The sequence below is a fragment of the Macaca mulatta genome, chromosome 17 (genome assembly GCF_049350105.2).
Source record: "Macaca mulatta isolate MMU2019108-1 chromosome 17, T2T-MMU8v2.0, whole genome shotgun sequence".
Lineage (NCBI taxonomy): Eukaryota > Metazoa > Chordata > Mammalia > Primates > Cercopithecidae > Macaca > Macaca mulatta.
Genome location: NC_133422.1, coordinates 92,119,134 through 92,143,385, shown reverse-complemented (window position 1 = coordinate 92,143,385; position 24,252 = coordinate 92,119,134). Strand labels below are relative to the sequence as shown.

The 24,252-nt window shown below is 37.3% G+C and overlaps 1 protein-coding gene and 1 long non-coding RNA gene across 10 annotated transcripts in view; one reads left to right on the top strand and one right to left on the bottom strand.

Annotated features, from left to right (window-relative positions):
* The window catches only part of LOC114673441 (uncharacterized), a 65,635-nt gene that overhangs the window by 16,793 nt on the left and 24,590 nt on the right, over window positions 1-24,252 (top strand). The window lies entirely within an intron of this gene.
* The window catches only part of MBNL2 (muscleblind like splicing regulator 2), a 170,994-nt gene continuing 167,816 nt past the window's right edge, over window positions 21,075-24,252 (bottom strand). For all 9 annotated transcript variants that reach the window (XM_028837222.2, XM_028837220.2, XM_028837224.2 and 6 more), the window contains one exon: window positions 21,075-23,872. In XM_028837222.2, coding sequence (XP_028693055.1) covers window positions 23,858-23,872 — 15 coding nt within the window. In that variant the 3' untranslated portion in view covers window positions 21,075-23,857. The remainder of the gene's footprint in view (window positions 23,873-24,252) is intronic.

Here is a 24,252-nt window from a genome sequence, read left to right as displayed (position 1 = left end):
TTTTTTGTATTTTTAGTAGAGATGAGGTTTTACCATGTTAACAAGGCTGGCCTCGAACTCCTGACCTCAAGTGATCCACCTGCCTCAGCCTCCCAAAGTGCTTGGATTACAGATGTAAGCCACCACGCCTGGCCTTAGCTGATCATTTAAAAAAATAATACTGGTTTCTATCCTAAGATCCTCAAGCAAAATGTTCAATAAGCTTAGTCAGTAAGTCCAGTGACAAAATGCTCAGAAAACTGCTAATGAAATCCTTTTTGAGTGGTGTTTTGTGTGCTGCCTTCAGTTGAAAGTTCATAGTAGAGGAAGATTTAGGTCCTGTGACTATGCATCTGGACTTGGGGAGGACAGAGGAGGAAGAAAGATGGGTTACAAATTAAGAACCTGAGCTCAAAAATTTCAGGCCGTGCTCAGCTATTCACATCATTTTTTTGCCTTGCCTCATATTAAGACTTATGTTTGTCACCCAATTTCATAAAACTGTCTTCATTTTTAAGCTTTCCAAACAGCTAACTAATGAACTTTTATTAAGTAGAATACTATTGTAGAATCCTAGGAACTTGGCCACTAAATAGCATTGCAGATAGAGAGCTCAGTATGCTGAAATCATCATGATTGGTTTTTCCTCAGTGTTCGTAAACATCTTTTCTCAGGCAGCAAAGTCTTTATATTTGCTGTTTTCCTCCTGCCTGTAACATTCTCTTTCCTCATTCCCTATTTAACTCATACTCAACCTTCAAATCTCAGTGTACAAGATTTTCTAGGGAAGCCTTCTAACATTCCGGATGAACAAAGATCCCTTTGTTATAGATTCTCATTTCCTTTCCACAAAACTTCTTTTGATTTCCATAAAATTTTCACTTATCCATAGAATTATTTTATTGGTGTCTGTCTCTCCCAAGGGAAAGTAAGTTCCATGAAGTCAGGTGTCTCATCATTTTACCTCTAGTTCTTGCACCGTGATTGCAGAAGAGCAAGAACTCCCATTACCATTTGTTGAATCAGTGGCTGAAAAGCAAGAGCAATTATGCTTTTGAATTTGGCAGAAAAAGGCATGCAAAACACAACTTCTGTGCCTTTTATAACCATTATGGAATCAGTATCCTTGAGGTCAATAAGAAGGGACAAGTTTTCCTTAGTATTTTAAGCACAGGGATGACTATACAAATGAACAGCAACCTTCACATAGAGCGTCAGCTCATTAGGAAATAACTATGAAAGATGTTTGAATGGATGATTCGCTATTGTGCTGCAAATACATAAGTGGCTTTGGAATTGACATCAATTTTCTATCATTTGGTTGGAAGAATGAAAGAGGAGAAAATTGAGATGGCCCCACTGAGTGCCTTGATCATTGATAATTATATCCTGCTTTTCCCACTGCTGTAACATCTGCTGACCTTCCAGGACATGTTTTATTGCTCTATTGCAGCAGGAGAGATCAGCAACGAGACCATCTTGTAGAGATTAGAAAATGGGATTTCCTTTTGTTCTATGACCTCAACACCCCCTCTTCCCTACCCCTTGTGGCCTTTAGTTCCTCTTTTTTTTATCAGGGAAGGTGTCACCTATGGATTTCCTCTTCAAAATTGCAAAGGAAATTCAAGGTTTCATTCCTTTTCAGCCTGTTGCTTGGCCTAGTGACAAAACCCAGTGATTGTTTTAAATATAAATATAAATGAAATAGTAAAAATTGGACCTGAGCAAGAAATTTTCTGTAGTTCATTTTCATCTCATCTCCAGTTGATGCAACACATGTCCATTGCATATCTTTGATACAGAAGGCACTATGGTATGTGTTAGCTAATAAAATGAAAACATTCACAGTCTAGTAGGAGGAGCAAAGTTGCAGTTATCAATCTAAGACAGACAGTGATAAATATTAAAATGGAAGCACAAAGAAAATGTTATAGAAGCACAGGGGAAGGGGAGACTAATTCCAATTTAGGGGTTTTGGAAGATTTGAGGAAGGATTTGGACCTTGAAATGTGGATCTTTAATAATGGAGAAGCTGCACTTTGGGAGGCTGTGGACAGATCACCTGAGGTCAGGAGTTCAAGACCAGCCTGGCCAACATGGTGAAACCCTGTATCTACTAAAAATACAAAAATTAGCTGGGTGTTGTGTCATGCACCTGTAATCCCAGCTACTCAGGAGGTTGAAGCAAGAGAATTACTTGAACCCCAGAGGCAGAGGTTACAGTGATCTGAGATCACTCCACTGTACTTCAGCCTAGGCAACAGAGCAAGACTGCATCTCAAATAATAATAATAATAATAATAATAATAATAAAAGATTTCAGGGAGCTTAAAGAGGAAGAAGAGGGTCTTCTAGGCAGAAGGAACAAGGGAAACCTAGACAAGAAGGTAGGGAAGCTTGAAGGATGCTTTAAAATCATTGAATAATACTGTGTGGCTGGAGTTTGCAATGTTTGGAGATAATGAGAAGTAGATGATAAAGGTAGATGGAGCCTATGTATAGAGTAAGCCTCGAATGCTATATAAGGCAATTTGGGCTTTATTCTGTAATAGGATATATTAGGGAAGGTTGCCTTGATCTAAGTTTTAGTAAGTTTTTGTTTGGTGTGGTTTAGTAAGACAGCTGGAATTCTACTCTGATGAGGTGGTGAGAGATTAACAGGGAGGCCAGCTCAGTTCTTAGCGTTCTTCCTACGTCTGGTCCTCTTATTCTCTAGAGGTTTTTGGCTTGGATCTACCTGAGGTGAGGACAAGGGTTTTGTTGACTGGAAGTGGGGCAAATCCTGCTCAGGTTTTGAGTTCTACTATCTGCAGAAGAGGCTGGTTACATGGTGGCCTGGTTCATAATGTCGCTGGGCCCTTGAGCCCCAAGGAAGGTGATGGAGGACAAACAATGTTTTTCTCTGCTACCTTGGAGGCCTGCATGTGCTCTTCTTCAAGACTCAAAGTGTGACTCAGTGTCATCATGGATTTTGATGTTCATTTCGGCTTTGTAAATTTCGTTAGTGAAATTTCCTCCCATAGCCTGGCAGTAGTAGAATGCCTGACAGTTCTGACAGTTTTTGTTTTCATTCTTTTTTTTTTTGTCATTTCATTCTTTTGTGTGTGTGTGTCATGTATGTTTCAGTGTAAAGTTGAGAAAGGCTGAATCTTGAACTGTTATCCAGATGTCATCTTGGACCACAAATAAGCACATGATATTTTGACGTTCCTTTTGGTGATTTCCTGTTACAATGAAAATAAGGAATCTCATGATATATTTCTTGCCTGTGATTATTTACAGAAGTCAGATGAGACTGAAGGGAAGTTGGAAGATTATGTGGGGCACTGTAACAGCAGCCCAAGAGAGTGGGACTCAGGACCAGGACTCAGGCCATCACAGTGGAAATGGAGAAGAGAGGATAGACATGAGAGTTGCCAAATGGGTGGATTACATAGGGGTTTATTGTCGACTAGATATAGCTACTGAGAGGAAGGGTACATTTGCTGTATTACCCAGGTTTCTGACTTTGGTGACTGAGCAGATAGATGAAAATGTCACTCAAAAGGAAGGAAAATGTAAGAGTAAATATAAAGATTTTCACAAGGCTAATCATGGCTTTGTTTTGGGTATGTTGAGATGGGCGTGCCTGGGAGGTTTGTAGGTGCCTATATATGCAGTAAGAAGTAAATGCATGGCACTAGAGCTCAGTGGGTCTGTCTGGCTTGGATTTGTCATTAGGATGTTACTCTGCCAAAGAATTGAATGAATTTATGCCAAGGAACTGAACAAATTTCTCAAGAGTGTACCAGTAGAAAATGAAGATAAGAGGGCCAAGGTAAGAAGCTTAGAGACCATGTGTTGTGTTGTGAACAGAGAAAGAAGATAGCACCAAAAAATGAGAAGGAAAGGCCATGAGAATGAAACGGAGATAGAAGATGGTGACTGGTGACTGGTGAAGGGAGGAAGGGAGAGACGGAGGAAGTGGCAGGAAAGAAGGAAGGAAGAAGGGAGAGTTCCTATTTAGGAATGGTTGAATGAGCTGGATTGACAAATGTTCACTCTCCATGTAGAAATATGGAAATAGTGGCTAAACTACAAATTTTACCAAATGCTTAGCAGAATTCTGAGGTATTCTCTCTGGTTTCCAGAATTGAGGAAGGAATTCAGCTAAAGTAGGGAACAGAAGTTGACACAGTTGCATATTACTATTTATCCCAAATAAGTGAATGGATTTCGCAAGGGTGAGCATATCAGATGTGAATATAAGGGAGTCAAGGATGTATATACTCAACTTCCAGGACAGGAAACATATCTTAGTAAGTGGGATTATGAAGCCCACTTAGGGACAGAGTCAAGTCTATAATTTCCCTGTTTAGTGGGGAGCCAGGACCAACAAATGGGCTATCTAGTCCGTGGCCCAGAAAAACTTCACTGACTGGCCTGGAAAAGAAGCTAGATTTGCTCCATTTGCCCTGGACACTGGGCAGGAATCGAATCTCCTGAATGCAGAACCCAGAGATGCCATAGTAGACAGTGGTGCTGAGACAAGCTCAGAGGAAAAAATTCAAAGGACTGAGGAGACTTACCTGTATGGGAAAGACACTTTAAAACAGAATAGTGCAGTATCTCAGAGACTTTAAAATAAACATTTAAATTGTTCAAAGGGAGAAAATAAGGAGTACGATTTCTAATTTAATAGTGGGACTTATTTTTGGGGAAAAGGAGCACACAGATTTATAAAAAGCATACAGACATTTTAAACAATGAAAGACATAGTAATTAAAATAAAGATCAAGATAGATTAAACAAGAGTGGATGCAGATGAAGAGAAAATTAGTGAAATGTAAAGTATATCGATGAAACTATACAGAATGCATCACAGAGAGACAAAGAGAGGGAAAATATGAAAAGCAGAAAGAAGAGACCTGGGAACTACATGAGAAGAGTCAATATACAGCTAATAGAACGTCTGGAAGGAGAAAATAAAGAGCCTGGTGGGAAACAATAATAAAAAGAATGATTACAACGTTTTAAGAGTTAAACAAAAAAGAATCCTAAGTTGGAAAAGTCATGCAGAGCCCCACCCAAGAGAAATTAAAAAAAAAAAAACTGCATCTAGAAACCTTATATTAAAATTGCATAACATCTAAGATAAAGAGGAAAAAGCACAAAGCTAGAGGAGGCAAGAGAGATCATGTATAAAGGAACAAGCCAAATCAAGGGTTGTCTTCTCATGCACCATCTCTGTGCTCATAGATATCAGAAGACAATGCAATATCTTCAAAATGCTGGGGGAAACTAGATTGTATATCCACTTAAATGTCATTTAAGAAAAGGCAAACATTTTCATACATTTCTAAGAAAGATTACTACCCACTGACCCTTCTAGCAGCAACTGCTAAGGGATTCACTTCAATTAAAAAATGAGAAATTTCCTTCCAGAAGGAAGGAGTAGGAAGCCCACACATATATAGAAAATTGATTTATGTCTGAAAGAGTATTGCAGACCAGTGGACAAAAGAAACGCTATTCAATAAATGGTGCTAGGGCATTTCACTGTCCTCCAGGGAAAAGCAAAATGATATTGGATCCCTGCTGCACTTTATATACAAAAATCAATCCTTAGTGGAATAATTTGAAAGGCAAAATTGCTACAGAAGAAAAATATAAGAAGATATCTTTATGACCTTAGGGTAAAGAAGAATTTATTAAACCATAAATAAAAGGCTTGATAAATTTGACAATGTTACAAGTAACAAAACAAATAGAACAAAAAACCTCTCCCCCAAAAAGACTGACATGTAGAATAATTTTCAGAAGAGAAAACTTAAATAACTAAAAACTTATTACAGAAACAGAGGCTTAACTATACCAGTAATCAGAGATATGTAAATTAAATGACCTGGCAAAAAGGTAAGTAGACTATATCAAACACTGGAGAGAATGTGGCATAAAAATCTGGATATAGTATCTGGAGATAGTATCTAGAGATAACTAATGTCCATTCACAGAAGTGAGTTAATATTTAAAGTAGTCACTAATCTAGACCATGTTAGGGCATCTTCATGCAGTGGAATGCTATACAGCAGTAAAAATGAATGAACATTAACTCTCGGGATGTGCCTGGATGATTCTCACACTCATAATGCTGAGTGAGTCAAGCAAGTTGCACAAGAATACATAATCTAAGATATCATTCACATCAAATTTAAAATTCAAGCAATATTTCATGTAGTTTAAGGATACAGAAGTAATAAGATTATGAGGAGAGGCTTGGGAATGGTATTGACCAGATTCAAGAGGGAGAGTTATCTGATCTGGAAGCATTCACAGGAAGTTTCAACTGTGTTGTGAATAGGTTGCTTATTAAGCTTAGGGGTAGGTAGATGGACGTTTGTTGCTATATTCTCTATATCTTTTTACTTTATTTTATTTTTTTTGAGATGGAGTCTCGTTCTGTCACCCAGGTTGCAGTGGCGTGCAACCTCTACCTCCTGGGTTCAAGTGATTATCCTGCCTCAGCCTCCCAAGTTGCTGGGATTACAGATACCGCCACCAGTCCTGGCTAATTTTTGAATTTTTAGTAGAGACAGGGTTTCACTATTTTGGTCTCGAACTCCTGACCTCAAGTGATCCACCTGCCTCAGCCTCCCAAACTGCTGGGATTACAGGCGTGAGCTACTGCGCCTGGCCTCTATACCTTTTTAGATCTTAAACATTGCATAACACTTTTCCAAAATGAAAAGAGTAAACCAGAGATGAGGAAATGGAGAGGACTATTCTTTCCACCTTTTTTCAGTGGAAGGGAAGAAAAGAAGAGAATGATTTTTAAAATATTTCTTGACGCCAAATTATTTGGAAGAATTTAACAGTTTGTACAACTTTGTAGGGAAACCAACATTTGAAGCTGTAGAATTATGTGCTTAAACTCAATATATTCAACTTAGTGAAATAATGTTTATTCTTTGGTCTGTAGAAGCTGGAGATGATTTTTTTCTGCATATTCCTTATTATTCTCTAACTAATCTAGCTTTTTGAGAAGAATCAATAGTATACATATAGAAAAAGTATCAATGGGAAAAATATTGAGTCATCGAATCTATTTATAAGGAGTATTTTTCCAAAGAAGCTGAAATTTGATGATATGAAGCTCTCCCACAATTTGTAGTCCAAAAGTAGATTGTTTGGAAAATGATAAAGAAGTCAAATACTTCTTTATTATTTTCAATTTCAGACACTAAACTGGATATCTTTAGATATTTTATTTCATGTCTTCACCATAAAACTTACAAAAACAAAAGAGCTCACCAACATCTATGTCTCTTTGGTGATGTTGCACATATATTTTTAAATGTGTGTTAACAGTTATATGCTTTCATTGTCTCCCCTTTAAAATTAAATCAATCTTTTTCTGACTAGGGAACAGTGTGTTCTGTACTAAAGGAAAACCCCTGCTTGGAACAAAGGTGTTGCTGAGTAGTTCTGCCAGAGACTTTCATTTCAAAGGCAGAATTTTATTTCACAGGAAATGTGAATCTGAAAGTATTTTACTAGTAATTAGCTTTTAAAATAGCAAGTGACTTCATGTTCTTCATTTATGCTTGGAAGCTGGATGTGGAATTTGTGGGGTTTTTTTCTGACTTGTGTGAAATTGTTAGGGACACGCCATATTCTAGCTAAGAAATAAAGATGTAGCAAACTTGGCTTTCACCTGAGACATCACCCACTGCCTACAGAATAGTCCCGAGGAGATGATAAGCCCAGATATTAAGGGATATCAACTAAGTGTCCCGAGTTGGTGATGTTCCAAGCGGGGACCCCAGCTCCTTATACTTTCATCCTCATCTCCAGTGAAATTTTCACAGGATTCATCACCGTGATAGCACTCGCTAAGTGTTCTATCTTATTGTCTTCATTTATAGATGGTAAAACTGAGACACAGAGAGATTTTTTTGTATTAGTTTTGATTTTTAAAAATATTACATTAAAATATTCTTTTTCTCAAGTTCTGGGTTTGTTGGTGCTCCCTTAATTACTATACCTGAGACAGGTGACTAAGAGAGTTTAAGGGTCTGGCCAAAGGCTCACAGTTAGTAAGCAGTGGGAGACAAGATTGGTGCCTAGGAAATCTGACCTCAAAGCCACTTCCCTTCCCATATTTGAAGACATTAAACTGGGACATTGCCATGAGTGACTGATATAGACAGATTCTGGCACAGCCCTGGCTGCTGTTATCGCTGATAAGTTGGGGCTTAGATCTCTACCTCAGCCTTTCACCGATGCACATACTCAGTTTTACTAGGTAACACATAATAGTTTTCTAAAGTGATGATACCAATTTAAACTCCAAACACTGCATGAGAGAACCTTTTGTTCAATGGTTAAATTTTTTGCTGACCTGATATGTGTGAAATGGTACCTTGTTGTGGTTTGAAATTGCATTTCCCTGATTACTAATGGATAATTTTTCATGTTTTGGGGCCATTTATGTTTCCTCTTCTATGAAATGCCTGTTCATGTCTTTTGCTCATTTTTATATTGGGTTGTTTGTCCCTTTTAAAATTGTTTCGTAGCAGTCTTTAACATATTCAAATACCAATTTTTATCTCCTGTATGTGTATCAAGTATCCTGTCTTAGTTCATTTTCTCATCCTCCTGTAGAACCCTTAGACAAGTAGAATTTCTTAATTTCAAAGGAGTTGAATTTATTAATTTTTCCCTAAGATTCTAAACTTTATAAAAACATTTCATGTATCTTCCCCTCCTCCCAAGGTGGGAAATATAGTCTTATGCACTGTCTTCTCAAAAATGTATCATTTTGCCCTTCACAATGAAACCTTCTATCTAATTTGAATAGATGATTTTTATGAATGGTGGGAGGTAAGGGTCAACTTAAATTTTTTTAATCCATTACATAACCAAATTCCCCGCTGGCATTTATTGCATAATTCCCCTGTCCCTACTGATCTTCAATGCCTGTCACTCTGTCATGAGCCAAGTATTTTTTCTGTTTGTTTGTTTGTTTGTTCTAAGCGTGGACTGTTTCTGGCCTTTCTGTTTTGTTCCATTGGTCTGCCTTGTCTAACACTATATCAGTTCCACACTGCCTTAGTTATTACAGTTTTAGAATTAGCTCTGGTAGGGGTTGGGAGAGCTCTTTACCTTATTCTCCTTCAAGAGTGTTTTGGCTGTTCCTAGTTCTTTGCTTTTCTGTATACATTTTAGAATCAGTTTTCCAGGTACCATAAACAATGTTGTTACTATTTTGATTCAATTGCATTAAAGCTATAGATTAATATGGGAAGATGTGACATCTTAATGATATTGTTTTTTTCCCATTTATGCACATGGAATATCTCTCTGCTTATTAAGATCTTACAAAAAAGCTGAAAATTTTCTCGAAAAGCACTTAAACATATTTTGTCATATTAATTCCTATGTATGTTATCTGACTCATAAAAACCTCATTTACAGCTTCCCAGTCCCTCTTTCCCTGTATGTTGTTGGATGCTCACAACAATTTTGGAAGTCACAAGTTGAATAGGATGGCATCTCCATCAGTGGGCCCACAAGTGACTTGGTGGAGTAGAGCCCCATCTCTCACCTATTTCCTATTAAATTAGCTTTACCTGCTAAGAAACAAATTCTTGTTTTGTTAAGCCACTGAGATGTATCTGTTACAACAAATAAGATTATCTTAATTAATGCATTTTGATTTTAATCTTAGAAATCTGATAAACACAGTTATTAATCTTAATATTTACCTGTTGATTTTTTGATTATTTTCTGCATACAAATTATATTATCTGGTAATAATGAGCTTTGCTTATTTTCTTTTCTATATTTTACACATTTTATTTCTTTTTCTTGTACTACAGTACTAGCTGATGTCTCCTGTACAATGTTGAGTAAAACCAACTATGGTGTACCATTTGCCTTGGCCTTGACATTGAAGGGAGTTCTTTAACATTTTACCATTAGCTGCTGTTCTTGATGTAGGTATTTTGTATATAATCTTTATAATAATATGAAAGTTTCCTTATTACTAGTTTGTAAGGAGATTTTATCATAAACGGATGTTATCTTACTTAATGATGTGTTTGCATCTTTGGAAAGATGTTTTTTCTCCATGAAGTTGATAATGTGTTGATATATCTGTTTCACGAATTACATTGACTCATAACTTTACTGTCCTTGACTGGGTTGCAAATCAAATAAACAGCAACAGTTTATCTTTGTTTACAGTTTTGCTATTTTGTTCATCACGGAATTTTTTTGCATTAGTTTTGATTTTTAAAAATATTACATTTTTTAAATCTCAAGTTCTGGGTTTGTTGGTGCTCCCTTAATTACTGTACCTGAGACAGGTGGCTACATGCTGATCCAGCCCTGGAGACAGCTTGGTCCAGGCCGAGTCTTTCTCTTGGTCTCCTGTGCCTGTGGAGGCTCCGATGTACTGGAGCTGGGCAGATGCCACCAGGCAGAGGATAGCTTTTGTCCTAGCTCTTGTTAAAGTGTTCTCGTTTTTTATTAATCCTCTGAGCATTTCTTCCTTTCTTGATAGCTCCAAAGTGCCTTTAAAGAGACAGTTTTAATATTTTATCCAGCTGTCTTTGTTATTCTCCTCCAGAGCCTCATTCAATGTATTTATCCCATTGTGCCTCCAGAAATGATACTCTGGAATGTTTATTACTGTGAGATATAAAAACCTGAGTTGTCTGCTGAGCCAAGCCAGTGCCTGATGGCTGGCGCCTGGGTTACTTGATTCCACTGTGAGGCAACCAGACTGTCCCAGTTAACTTTACCAGGAGTAATGCTGAGAGGTCATCCTGCTTGGGAAATGGCACAAACACAGAAACTCATTCCAAATGGCCAACTTTTAAAAATTGGATTTGTTCTTCAAGGACAGCTAATGCCTTTATAATCCAGGCACAGTTCCAAGAGTTTTTATATGGTAACTCGCTAAATTCTCACAACCATCCTATGTGATAGATACCATTATTATCAGCTCCCTTTTTGCAGAGAAGGAAGACAGGACTGGAAGTTCGCTCACTTGCCTGTGGTCACATGGGCAGAAATTGGGCAGCCAGGATTTGAGCTAGTTTTGCTTCCAATTCTATGGTTGTAAACACTATAGCTATTGCCTTTTAGGGTTGCAGAATGAACTGTGGTTAGTGAGTGGTAGCACACACCAATGGTCAACAAAGAGTTGTTGTATTAACCCAGTTTCCTGTCTCCTGCAGTGGCTCCTGTGAGTAGAACATGTAAAAGTTATAGTCCGTGTGTCCACAGCTAGCTATCAGTTCATGCCCTAAATAGGTTAATTGCTCTCTGTAAGGATTTTTACCAGAGTAAAACCACCTCATATGTCGTTTGCATTCAAAACATATTGATGACTCTTGAAGGAGCTGGGATTATCTGAACATTGATTATGTGTATGTGTTTCTTTAATTACTCCTTGCTTTCTTAAGGGAGCCTTTTTATCAATAGTAGCCATCAACTGTATTAATTCCCAAGTGTGCCCCACTTAAGCTTGCAAACAATATGTAACAACATAGACAAATCACTTCAGTTAGCTTTGAAATGGCTTTGATGGGTTAAGCAGACCATATTCTAGAGTTTTATATCCCTTGTGTTCTACAATTGAATTTAGTTCCAGGATTGTATTGAACAAATACAAACTTTCATCTTATATAATGATACCTGGCTTACATAGAATTAATTTGGTTATTTTTTCTGGTTTCTTTTGAAAGAAGTATTGGCATAGGGCTCAGGAATGTAAAAGACTAAAAAGAATTGGACCAAAAGAAACATGAAAGTCATGACTTTCACTATTCCCTCCTCTTTTTTTTTGTTTTTTAAAAAAAGGCTATATTTCTCCTTAAAATATGTGAAAATTTGCTACTTTTTGAAATCATAATAAAAATATTTCAGCTTGGAATTCTTTCTTATCATTCTCCTTTTTCTTCTTTGTGATTAATTTAGTACTATCTTAGGCAAGATACATTTACAGAAAAATTTTTTCTTTGTCAAGAAAGAATCGAATTATGGATTTAAAATGTATTTCTTGCATCAGTTGAAAGAACATCAAGTGCTTCAATAACGGAATTGACAAATGATGGATCTACCTATTGATAGTAGTTTGGATTCCCTGGGAAGTAATCTCTAAGGTGGGGACCAGTGGGCATGAAGTTTTTAGGGAAGACCCCTGGGACCAACCCATGTGGAAGGGAGGGCAGGAAGCATAGTGAGGCAGAAGGAGAAGCTGGGCTCTGTTGCAGTCTCAAAAAGGCCTCAGCCGGCCCCATGGACACCCGAGGATGACTCTTCAGAGTTGCTCTGATTTGGGGCAAGGCTGTAGGCCTTCATCCTCTTCCTTCAACCAACTGGACAAGGGGCATGCGAGGAGAGGGAGTGAGGCTTTGGATCAGGCATTTCTCTTTAGTTAATGCAATTCCAGAAGAACCGACTGCTGCAGCACTCCTGGACCCTGCAGAGTAAGCACTTCATTCTGCAGGAGGATCTGACAGCACACTGCAGCTCCACTCTGCTATTCACTTTTTTAGTTCTGGCTGTCTTGCAAAAGCCAATGTTCCCCCTGTTTTTTGTGTGCCGCTCTCTCCTTTGAGCATAGAACCCCCATCCATTCTAATCACCCACCTGTGCATTTTTATTCCTGTTGCTTCTCAGGCTTCTCACTTTGCAAATTCTGTATTTACTACTCCTCCAGGTCCAGTTCAAGAGACTTCTCCAGGGAGACTTCCATCACGTCTCCAGCTGTCACCAATTGCCCATGACATTCACTATTTAATAATTTGGAACTCATCATGAGATATCTCAATATATATCGTGTATTTTGTTTCCATCTGTATGTTTTTTTCTTTCTCTAAATTATAGCAAGACTGTGATGGTTCCAGATTGTTTACAATCTAATAAGGAAATAAGCCCTTTGTTTTTCATGTTTTCTGGCATTTTGTAATATACGCATTAGAGGCTCAAAAATACTTGTTATTAAGTGGATCTCTACTTAGCTCCTTGGCCAAGAATGTAGAGTGTGTAGCAAATGTGTTGAATCACTGTTTTAATTTCATAGTTTTAGATTTTATTTATGCCTATCTCTTCTGACATCCCAGATTTACTAATCATTCACTCGACAAATATGAATTGAAGTCTGTTGTGTTCTGACACCGTTGTGAGCAAAGGGGATATGGTGGTGATGTAGCTTGACTCTGTCCCCACCCAAATCTCATCTTGAATTGTAGCGCTCATAATTCTCACGTGGTCTGGGAGGGACCCAGTGGGAGATAATTGAATCATGGAGGCAGTTTCCCCTGTACTGTTCTCATGATAGTGAATAAGTCTCACGAGATCTGACGATTTTATAACGAGTTTCCCCTTTTGCTTGGCTCTCATTCTCTCTTGCCTGCCACCATGTAAGATGTACCTTTCACCTTCCATCATGATTGTGAGGCCTCCCCAGCCAAGTGGAACTGTGAGTCCATTAAACCTCTTCTTCTTTATAAATTACTCAGTCTTGGGTACATCTTTATCAGCAGCATGAGAACCAACTAATAAAGGTGGTGAACAAGACAAGGGACCTGCCATCACAGAGATTAAATTCTGATGAGAGGCAGATAATGCAACTGAAACAGAGATGAGCAAGATGGTTACACAATGTGATAGCTGCTATGGCAGCAATAAACATAGTGCAGAGATGAAATATGCCACCTGAGGTCTGGGACGAGGTGATATCACCTTCAGAAGAAAATGATTTTGCTATGACCCAAGAAAGAAGACAAGCATTTCAGGCAGAAAGAAAGGAATTCAGGAGGCAGAAAGAATTCCATGTCCTTTGAGAAATGCAAGAGTTCAGAGGGGTTAGACGGTAGTTTGCTCAGGGGAACATGGTAATGGATGAGGTTGGAGAAGGTGTCAGTCAGGGCAAAAGGGTTGAATTTTATCCTAGGAGTAGTGGGAAGTCAGAGAAGAGTGAAAGTTTATTGTCATTGTTACTTGTTTGTTTAAAATAGAGGACAGAGGCAGATCTGCCATGAAACTAATGAAGCTTAAGCTTCAGGACCTACCACTTGTGTGAGTCCTTTTAAGAAAGTGGGAGGTGGCTCATGCCTATAATCCCAGCATGGGAGGCTGAGGTGGGCAGATCATGAGGTTAGGAGATTGAGACCAGCCTGACCAACATGGTAAAACCCCATCTCTACTACAAATACAAAAATTAGCCAGGTGTGGTGGTGCACTCCTGTAATCCCAGCTACTCATGAGGCTGAAGCAGGAGAATCGCTTGAACCCTGGAGGCACAGGTTGCAGTCAACTGAGATCATGCAACTGCACTCCAGCCTGGGCAACAGAGCAAGACCGTGTCTCAAAACAAACAAACAAAACAAACCTGGGAGGAACTGTGGCTTTCGTAGCTTTGTATGTGTTCAAGGTCATGGTTTTATAAAATTGGCAATTGTTTCGGATCACTCTCTTTTTCCATTCTGACATCCCTTCCATCACACTCCCTTTTGTGGAGTGACATTGGAGTGGCCATGGTTATTTTTCATATTTGGCTCCAAGGAAGTTGACTGGTATACATCTAGCTTGCGCATGGTGAAATACAGTTATATGGCTCATAGACATTTCTGTGTTTGGCTAATGTTGTTAGCCATCTTAGTATAGGTGCTGCTTACCCAGTATTATGACATGAAGGTGTATGACAATTGGTTTTCATTGCAATGTGAGTGTGTCTTACAGCACCCAGCCCTAGGAGTAAGCAGGTAGTGGAAAGGAAAAGGTTTAAGGTATATGTGGTGAATGCTAGTCCATGGAACATTCTAGTCATCAGATGCATACAATTCTAAGCAGAGGATTTATTCTCTTTTTATACTTACCTTTTAGGATAACAAAGCACAATTATAAATGCCAATTTTTTCCTTTTCAAATAAGAATTGTGTAAAATAGAACTTAGAATTCTTGTGTTTGCATGATAAGCAGTGAGGATATGTGTGTGTATGTGTATGTGTGAAGTTGCATGTTAAATTATCAATACAAAAAATCTATATTAAAAAGCAAATTTCATCCGACCACACTACAAGACTGAATTACCTTTCTGTTATCTGTGTAGGAAATGATATTACAAAAAAGTGTTATATGAGGATGTAATCAGAGGCGGTGCAGTGAGAAATTTAAATAAAACATGTCATAGTAGTGTGCCCAATGGATAATTTATAAAAATGGCATATTGCTTTTCTATATATTTACTTTTGTATTTAACTTTATATTTATTTTGGGGTTCTTTGTCTTTAAGAACTCCCTTCCCCAATTTTATAAGCTTCCAGCCTCACAAAGCCTGGATCCATCTCTGATGGAAATGATGCCGTGATCTGATTTCTATTTTATGAATGTGCTGGCTGCCATATAGAGAGCAGATCAAGAAAGAGCAAGAATAAAATCAGAGACATATGATGTCTTTGTATCCAATGACAATTCTTTTGAATTGTTACTAACAAGGAACACCAAAATGGTCCAGTGTTGTCACTGGTCTTCGTTCATTGCTTTGCAGAGTCAACAGAGTATCTGAAGGGAGATTAGTCCTGAGTACCACAGCACCACTTCTCAGATTTTAAGGTGCATGTGTGTCCCTTGGGAGTAGGTCTGGGGTGCAGCCTTGGATTCTGCATTTCTAGCAAGTCTTCAGGTAGTCCTGTGGCTGGCTCAAGGGCCACATTTGGAGTAATAAAGTAGCAAAACACTAGGGATCTAGAGGCAGACTGGCTGTGTTTGAATCTTCACTTCACTACAAACTTGTTGACTTGTTAAGTCATCTAAACTTTCAGTCCTCAGTTTTCTTATCTATAAATAGGGACGCTCATAATAGAATCAACCATTCAAATTATTGTAAAGATTAAATGAGACACTTCATGTTAAGAGGTTATCACAATATAAGGGTACAAAAAATGCTAGGTATATTTTTCCTTGCTACAGACAGCCCACTTGGCCTTTTGGGACAAGCTTGACTACAACGTCTTATGAAGGGTTTCTGAAGTTTCTAATGTCTGTTGAAAGAAAGAAAGGGCCTACCCCTGCAACACAGGCTAAGTAAAATTAGTCTGGTCAATGCAAACTTACAAACAATGAAATATATTTGCAAATCAAAATTACCAAGTACAATAGATGTTGAGTTCAGTCAGAAATGTGCTAGGTGTTCATAAATCACAGATTGTTGTATCCAGAATGGAAGTTAGAAGATCTTGCATTCCAAATGCTTTGTTCTGCAGACAAAACAGAAACAAGCAAACGAACACAAGGCTCTCCCTGAGGGATTATGGCTTTGGTCATGATATTCCCTGTGGGTCATGTCTCCTAACTAAAAAGCAACAGAAACCGTGATCAAAGTATTTTATTACTACTTTGCAATCTATAGAAAGCAATCTTTATTCAACCCCCCTTATTATTGCTATGGGTTAAATTGTGTCCTTCCAAAAACACACGTTTAAGTCCTAACCCCATACCTGGGAATGTGGCTTTTTTTGGAAATAGGGTCTTTGCAGATGTAATTGAGCTAAGATGAAGACATTAGGGTGGGCTCTAATCTAATATGACCAGTGTGTTCATAAGATGATGTGAAGGTAGAGACAGACAAGGGGAAGGCCATGTAATGACAGAGACAGAGTGGAGCCATGCAGCTGCAAACCGTAAAATGCCAAGGACTGACAGCCACCAGCAGAAACTAGAAGAGTCAAGAAAGGATTCTACTGGAATCTCAGGAGGAACATGGCCCTGCTGACACATTGATTTCCAACTTCCAGCCTCCAGAGTTGTAAGAGAATACATTTATATTGTTTTTGTTGTTGTTGTTGTTGTTGCTAGGCTGGAGTGCAGTGGCTCAGTCTCAGCTCACTGCAACCTCCACCTCCTGGGTTCAAGTGATTCTCCTTCCTCAGCCTCCAGAGTAGTTGGGATTACAGCTGCATACCACCATGCCCAGCTAATTTTTGTATTTTTAGTAGAGACAGGGTTTCACCAAGCTGGTCTCGAACTCCTGACCTCAGGTCATCCGCCCACCTTGGTCCCCCAAAAGGCTGGGATTACTGGTGTGAGCCACTGCACCCAGCCTAAAATTTCTATTAAGTCACCCTTTTTGTGGTCTGTTGTGGGAGCCCTAGGAAACCGATACAATCCTCTTCCTCCTTTCTCTATTTTTAACAGTTTCTGTTGTGCCGCATGATAAGCTTCTTGAGGGCAGAGCATTGGCCTTTGGCCATGTTCACATCCCTTTAATGACTCAGCAGGGCTTAGACGGTGCTCAGTGAACAGTTGTTGAACTGAAGTAATTATAGGTTTCCACAAAAATAATCTGGCTCATTATTTGTTATTAGGAATTTTCTATAATTTGCCCATCAGTTTTTGGCATTAATTGTCATTGGGGAAATAGAAGAGGCGCCTCTTAGTTGCCAAGAGATGTTTGGACAGAAAAAGGATATAAATACTTACAGGGAAACACAAGAGCTCATTTTAATATTATTTTAAGAATAATAATTGATATTCACTGAAATCTTGCTAAGTGTCAGGTCCCGCTCTATCTGATTAGCATATATTATCTCACTTAAACCTCATTATGTCCCAGCAAGGTACATTCGATTGTGAGACTCAGCTTATTGGTGAAAACACCTTGATGCTTACGAGGTGTTAAAAAGTACAGTTGAGAGTTAAACTTGGGCGGCGTGACCAGCAACTTAGTACTTAACCAGCTCTTAAACTACTGTGGAATGCAGACACTGATCTTTCCATTCTGTAGCTCTGAAAAACATTCGACTTTGTGTTTATGAATGCTAATGCGTTTAGACTGCTCTCTATATAAAAATATGTGTGTGAGAGTGTTGAAAATATATTTATTCTGTAGTATGTTTGTTACTTCTGTATATATCTGATCAATTTGCTCAGACATATTTAGAACTTAAGAGGCAGCTTTTCTAAGCTGTCACGCTGCTTTGAATACATTTCTCTCCCTCTGTAAAGCCACACATTTTACATTTAAATGCATGGGTTTCCATCTCTAGACTGCAGAGCTTATTCAGGGATCTCAGGAAAGAGACCTCCCTGCAACAGGAGCACTTTGCTGCGATTTGGTTTGTGGACTTTTGTAGGATGACCTTTTGTTGGAAGGAAATGTTCTCTAGCAAAAGAAAAGTTAGACTGTTCTGATTTAGATCATTTTAGTTTACACACAAGGGCAAATATAAATCTCTGCCTTCATTTATATAAACAAAGTATTGGAAAAACCCACAGAAAAGTTATGAGAGAAAGGGCTCAACAATAGTAACATTTAATTTCTCAGCCTCTCTAGAGGCAATTGGATTTTAGGGGTTCACATTCATATGTGGCCTTTATGCAGAAATTTATTCTCTCTGGCTATTTTCCCCAGACTTTCAAGTTATATCTTTTCACGTTATATCTTTTCACATGCTAGCTGCATCATGACTTAATGCCACATTATTATTAGGAAAAATTCAATGACCGTCATTATATATTTTATTTCAGGAGAACCATATAGAAGCTTGATAAACAAACAAGCAAACAAACGAAAGACTCTGGGTAACACTAGAGTAATGGTACAATATAACATTTCTTCTCTTGCCTCTGGTCCTAATAAAGAACTGGGCCATGTCCTAAATCTAGCAGAGTACTTTGTAGCCCATAGTTTCAAGATATTTCATAAATCATATTCTTGGGATAGGGAAGAATATCTTTATCTTAAGTAACCAAGTAAAAGATTCTTATAACTTCACCTTAAACCTGGATAAATGCTTCACTCTGAATTTTTTAATGAAATTTTGACCTGAAAGCTGCCACAAATCAAGCTCATTTTAACTTGGCTGTAGAGTTGGGACAAGCCAGGGCTTGCTCTGTGTGATCTTGAGAGTTAATTTTTATGAGTCTTGATTTTTTTCATCTACATTATGGGTATAATAGATTCTTTGTAACCCTAAGGATTATGTAAAATATGTGTGAACAAAACCAGTGACTCTCTGTTTATGCCTTATTTCATGTAAACAACTATATGGGTTTTCACCAGATTTGATGGGCTATCTGAAATGGTTTCATTATAATTTAGGCCTAGTAGCATTTATACAGTTTACATGGTGGGTGCCACAGGGACACCTCAAATGGGTGGACATTTTTCAAAGTAGCTGACAGTGGAGGAAACTGAAGTCACAAGCCAGTTGGTCAAACCTTTGACAGGTACTGGGCAGAGGTTTTCAGCTGAGCTGGGCAGCTAGTCACCCTAAGGGCAGACACTAGAAGTGTTGATCTAGAAGTAAGATGCTTCTCACAGCAGAATCTCTATGTACCTTGAAGAGGAATCTCTGTAGCAGTCAGAATTCACTTATCGGTTGTTAGTAATTCTCTCCAACACAGGGTGGGCTTGTTAGAAACATATATAGAATATTTAGCATAGAACTTGGCACGTAAGTAGCTCCCTGGTGAACATTCTCAATTCTACCCTTTCCCATCCTTGCCATCTATCTTCCCAACTAAGAGCACAGAGGGAATCATTACTATGTTTCATTCTGTGTGAATCATGCTTATCCACAGTGACTCAGTCATTTCTATGGAGATAAATTAGTCCAGCAACAATCGCCCAATATGTCAGAGACACCCTAGGATATTTTGGAGGTGGGGAGAAGGGGTGGGGGTTGCCCCTGCAGAAATCATTCTGCAGGGAACCAGTACCATCTTTTTATAAATATCAGAACATTGAACTTTATTTTGATTTTCCTAGCTGCCCCTAAAATCTGTGGCATTGCAATAGAACTTTAATAATAAAGAATGCATTTCTCATTTGAAACATCGTTTTAAATTTGGAGAGCCCAAAACTGAAATGACACTTTTCTTTTGTCAGATAATTATGAGATAATTGGTATTTTATACCCAAATATTTTCTATGCTGAAGAGAGAGTTTTTTTTTTTTATCCTGAGAGGTTTAAGTTTTGTTTTTGATTTTGATGTAGTACCATGAATAGGCAATCTACTGATAGAACTTATACTTCATGAAACCAGGTGTACAGTTTTAGATTTTTCACTTAAAATAATAACTTGCTCTCTGAAGTTGACATCTTGAACTTACTATTAACAGAATGATTTTTGTAGGGAGTGATTGATGAGATAGATTTTCTTTTGCATTACAGTACAAAAATCACTCATCCAAATATACAGCCATATTTTCAAATATCCACAGAGGTGTTAAAAGTATTTTTGCCCTTGGAAATCCTGATGGGATAGTTAAAAAATACAAGCAGCTTTATTTGTATCTGCTGAATGTATGTGTTTTCTATGCTATATCATAACCACTCAGGAGGCCTAAAGCTTTAAATCTGCCATGGAGAAAAACTCATGTTTCTGCCTTGGCCCACAGAGGAGGCAATTTCTGCCAATCTCAGTATGACAAGGAATGTTCCCACCCAAAAGGCCAATAGCACCTTCCTTGACAAAAATGGTGGGTCTCAAAAGGCCGAAGAAGGAGTTTCTGCCACTCCTTCTGCCCACACACCACCTCTTAGGAGAAGGCTGGTTACTGACAGAATAGCAGGGACCCTCATCACCCTCTTTGTTGAATTCCTGTTCTATTCTTGAGCCACCTGGCCAGGACCTCTGCATAGAACAGAACTCACCATTCTGTCTCTTTCTGCAGCCTCAGGTCTGAGTCATGTTATGCCATCAAGCTCTTACAGAAGCCTGTATTACAGCCTAATGGGCCCTTTTTAAAATCTATTCATGAAACTGACATTTTGTTGCCCATGTAGTTACTGATGCCATTGATCCCATATCTTTTCATTATCAGTCTGAGATGTGAAGAAGACGGCTGAGTGGTGGGATTTATTTTTACTTCTAATTTTAAAGAATAGTAAACAAACTTCTCAAATTACCATTTTTAATTGTTTTTCTTGCTGTGAACAAGCCAAAGCCAAAAGCAAAAACTACCAATCTCCCGTTCGAAGACCAGAGTTTGGTCTTCTTTGAAGTTAACAAATACTATATGTGTGAAGGTGAAAACCATTTTGTTTGGCGAATTATCAATCTGTCTCAACACAAAAAGAAGGAAGACTATACAATCCTTTTAAATGCTTCTTTTATTTCATTGGTTGTACATTGGGTGAGTGAACTGAATATTACAACCAAAACATAGTATTGATACAAATTAGACTTCTGTTTACACTGTAAGGTAATGAATGAAGGAATTCTTTAAGTGTTACAGAAAGATTTAGTAGAAATGTTACCAGTGGTATGGCTGAAAGAATATTTCGGTGAAGTGCTGTTATATCCTGAAAACCAAGAGTGAAATGTAGTTCCCATACAAGTGGAGAGTTAGTCTCTTAACTACAGTATTTGTTGAACTGATATCTTCATGTCTTGGATATTGGTGATTTTTGTTTTTTAATTAAACAAAGCATTTAAGATTTATTCATCATAGTCAGACTTCTGAATATAAACAAACTTTTGGCAAATAATATTTATACAGAAAAATAGTTTTAGATCCTCTCAAATCCCAGAATTATTCTATAAAATTACATTATAAATAAATAAAAAGCAAAATCTGTTGTACATATATTTGTACATCTATGCATTTGCCTTGCCTCCTCCTTATTGTAAATGGCATATTTATGACTCTTTGCATATTGTAATCACAATTCTGGAAAATGGATATCATAGTAAAAAATACAGTCTTCTATATTTGCTTGGGGATACAGGTGATGTTTTTGATGCTCCATTATTAAAGGGCTGAAAATAGTTGTGTGCTAATAATTTTAAAAATCAAAATCATGAAACAAAAGAAAAAAAGAAAGACAATGTTACGATTAATCTACAAAAATATTTCAGTGATTCCCATAATTTACCTTTTAGTAATGTATACTATGTTTTCATTGAGTTTAAATGAATTAACAAAGAAAGAAAACAGAAAAAAGAAAACAAGTTTGAACGTTTTAGGCAAGTTGTAGCGTAACTACATTGTTATAGTTGAGAAAATTACAAATATCAATAATACATAAAGATGAAACTACCAAAGTAATACAAGTTAGATACAATACTTTTCCACAAATTAAAACAAATGCAACGATACAAGCACTATGTAAGATTACACTTAGCATGTGACTTTCTTTTAGATAGGGTTATCAGATCTACGATACAAGATAAATAGATAGTAATTCGACTTTGACCAACATGAATTAAAATGCAGATTTCTTTTTTTTCCTCAGACAAATAATGATATGGTTGGTGCATCTAGTTTTCAGAACAGGTGATGATCCCAAATTTAAAATATTTTACATTCAATCTCAAAAGTCAAAATACTTCAATCACTAATATGTTCACAAAGAAAATGGATGTTTGAAACAATTACACATAATATTCATTTATAACAGCTGTTTTGTTTTTTAAACAATAATTTAAAAACTATGTAGGTACTGTATAGGCTATGTGCAACATATAAAATGTGAAATATGAAATATTTGGTACGATAGTGCTTAAAATAAACTTTAAAACAAACTTTCTGAACAAAATTTAATTGTATCGCTATTACCTTGAAGATCAACCAAGTATTTAAAAAAGTAAACAACATTAAAATATGTTTCATCCATATATAGTATATATATGTATGTGTATATATAATATGTATGTACTTGTATTAAAGTTTTTTATACTTTTGAGACATAAAATATGCTTTAAGGTGAAAGAATTAAAAGAACTATTTTTTCCATGCTGTAGTCAGTTACAACCCTTTAATCCAACTTTTGAAATGCAAAACAGTAATGGATTTTTTTTAAAAAGTGAAACTATCTACTTTTTGTTTACATAGTAATTTAGATTAAAGTCACAGTCAAATTTGCAGTGACTAAACTCAAACTTACTTAAATTAGAATATTATACAGATCTCCTCACCTACAGCTTCCTTGTTTGACTAGGTTTTTAGTTAAGAAGAGTTATTCTGTAACAGGCAACCGGATGGTGAGTTTGAAAGACTAATCTCTTAGATTAGACTGTTGGCATGGGCCTCTCATTCTTGTCAAGCTGGATGAAGTCTGGCAAAATCTAGGCACTTCTACAAAGTCTCTCTTATAAAACAACTTTAAAAATATACTTGTAAAATAATACCTTCAAGACTTTGTTTGGTGGGGTATGAAGCTCATACCGTGCAAAGTTTCTTTTTCAATCTATTTAATGTTAATCTAGAATCACATGATTCAATGCGGCATCTCCAGGCAAACCAAACACCACACTTTGATGTGTCCCCAGTACTTGTGCTTGAATTTCCATTCAAATTTTAGACCTGCAGGACAGGTATTGGTTTTACTTCACCTCTCGTCTTTGCTGCAGCATTTATATTGTCAAGAAGTGAAACATACCCTTTGATCCAGTGGGTAAATGGCATGACAGTAATTACAGCTACAATCGAACCTGCCCTTGGAATATGTTTCTTTTTTAACTAATGCTAATTGTTTATTGCTAAATTTGAAATATTCTGAATCGAAATGAGTAAAGTGGCTGGACTTTCTGCATCAGCTATAGTTATGGAGATAAGACAATATTCCTAGGACAGAAACTATGTTTAGAAACCCTTTAAAAGTAAACTTTATCCTTTATGTCTTTAAACATCACAGCTGGTCTCAGGTAGTTAACTATCTTAGGTTGGAATATACTAAGCATACCATATTTAATACTCATATATGAGATAGCAGCACTAGCTTCTTAGAGTTGTGGTCTGTCCAGAAGAACTACATCTTTATTTAGCATGCAGTTTGTGGCAATTCTATTGAGGAGGAAACAGGATAGTATGTACAGTAACAATGTTTAGTTATTCTCAATGCAGATTCTTGGCATTCCATTCCGTTTCTGCTGATTATTTCAGAATTATCTGTTAAAGAGAAAGACAAGCATGATTTAGGCATCCTTCTGGGAGGAAAAATAATGAGTTTAAGTTTTACTCTTCAAAAATAGACATTTGAAAATCAGAGTTTTCTTCAATCTCTCATTATTTTGATGCAATTATAATTTTGCACAATACCCGCCCTTCATGCTGAAAAACTTTACACTTAACCACTTCTGCTATGTGGCCACTATAAAGAATGATGATTCAAATGCACAGTACTTTCTGGAAAACTGTGGCAGCAAATAGAGAGGCATGCATGTTTAGACCACAATTTCTTTAAAAAATTTTTGCTTTACAGCTCTTTATTATACATTCCCATTATTGTCCAATTAATATTTGCTATGGTGATCAGAAAGTCTAATCAG